The sequence below is a fragment of the Priapulus caudatus genome, unplaced genomic scaffold (assembly GCF_000485595.1).
Source record: "Priapulus caudatus unplaced genomic scaffold, Priapulus_caudatus-5.0.1 Scaffold1947, whole genome shotgun sequence".
In the NCBI taxonomy this organism is placed as follows: domain Eukaryota; kingdom Metazoa; phylum Priapulida; class Priapulimorpha; order Priapulimorphida; family Priapulidae; genus Priapulus; species Priapulus caudatus.
The window spans coordinates 37025-38438 of record NW_014579008.1 but is presented as its reverse complement, the minus strand read 5'-3'; the positions used below and the strand labels follow the sequence as shown (position 1 = coordinate 38438).

At 51.6% G+C, this 1414-nt stretch overlaps 1 protein-coding gene across 1 annotated transcript; it reads right to left on the bottom strand.

Annotated features, from left to right (window-relative positions):
• Positions 1-43: 43 nt before the first annotated feature.
• Positions 44-392, bottom strand: LOC106817955 (cholecystokinin receptor type A-like; the record flags this gene model as incomplete). Its single annotated transcript, XM_014822659.1, has 1 exon — positions 44-392. A coding segment is annotated over exon 1 (349 nt), but the record flags the coding sequence as incomplete, so codon positions are not given.
• Positions 393-1414: the final 1022 nt, after the last annotated feature.

The following is a 1414-nucleotide window of genomic DNA, read 5'->3' as shown; positions in this document are numbered from 1 at the left end:
CTTATTTTTTTTAGGAATATTTTTTTTAGGAATTCTTTCTTACCTTGGAAGTACATGATGAGCGTGCACATGGCGCCGCCGAATATCCAGTCCTGCAGCAGGTGACCGGTCAGCGTGAAGGGCATGCAGAAGATGGTCAGGAGAAGGTCGCTGACGCTCAGGTTGAGTAGGAACACGTTGGTGATAGTGCGCATGCGCTTGTTCTGCACGAGGGTCACGATGACGAGCGCGTTTCCGGTGATCGACAGCACGAAGATGATCGAGTAGAGAACGATCTTGACGGCCGCGCCAAGGTCGACACGGTGACGCGTCGTCTGGTTGCCGACGTCGTCGTCGTCGTCGCTCAGGTTCCACGCTGACGTCACGTTCGACAACGAGAGAATGTCGTTCATATTGTCGGGGGGGGGGGAAGGTGACGGCAGGAAGTGATGACGTAGGGGGAGAGTTGGTGGCAAGAATTGATGACTTGGGGGAAAGATGGCGGCAGGAAGTGATGACGTGGAGGGACTTTATGGCAGGAAGTGATGACGTGGGGGCGCGTCGGTGGCAGGAAGTGATGACGTGGGGGCGCGTCGGTGGCAGGAATTGATGACGTGGGGTAGAGTTGGTGGCAGGAAGTGATGACGTCGGGTACAGTTGGTAGCAGGAAGCGATGACGTGGGGTAGTGTTGGTGGCAGGAAGTGACGACGTGGGGGTCGCGTTGATGACAGAAAGTGACGTAGGTGGTGGACGCGTATCGTCAATCCTGGTGTCAGTGCTTATGAAGCGCGTCGGCTCTTTAAATGTGTCGACACGTTTGAAGAATGTCGGCACGTTTGAAGTCGGCGGTCGCGCACGCGGCGGTACACAGACACGAGCGGGAAAGAAGTCCAAGTTGCGAGTCGCTTCACAAATGTGCGCACGGTTCCCGCGTCATCGTCGTCGTCAGCGGATATCCTGCAGTTGTCGGCCAATGTCCGGTCGCCGTCGTCATGCCAACGACAGAATCAAAACTAAAACTTTTCGCGCTTTAGATTTTGTTTTCGCTTAGCCGAGATCAAACAGAAGCCCGCGTATGTCGCGTCACACACGGAAGTTGTCGTCTGCCTCGTGACGTCACGGGGCGAGACCTACGCTGCTTATCCTGGATTCCTTCTTATGCTAGATGCTTCCTTCTTAGGATAGATGCTTTCTTCTTATGCTAGTGCTTCTTTCTTATGCTAGATGCTTCCTTCTTTATGCTAGTGCTTCCTTCTTTATGCTAGATGCTTCTTTTTTATGCTAAATGCTTTCTTCTTTATGCTAGTGCTTCCTTCTTTATGCTAGTGCTTCCTTCTTTATGCTAGATGCTTCATTCTTATGCTAAATGCTTTCTTTTTATGCTAGTGCTTCCTTTTTATGCTAGTGCTTCCTTTTTATGCTAGTGCTTCCTTT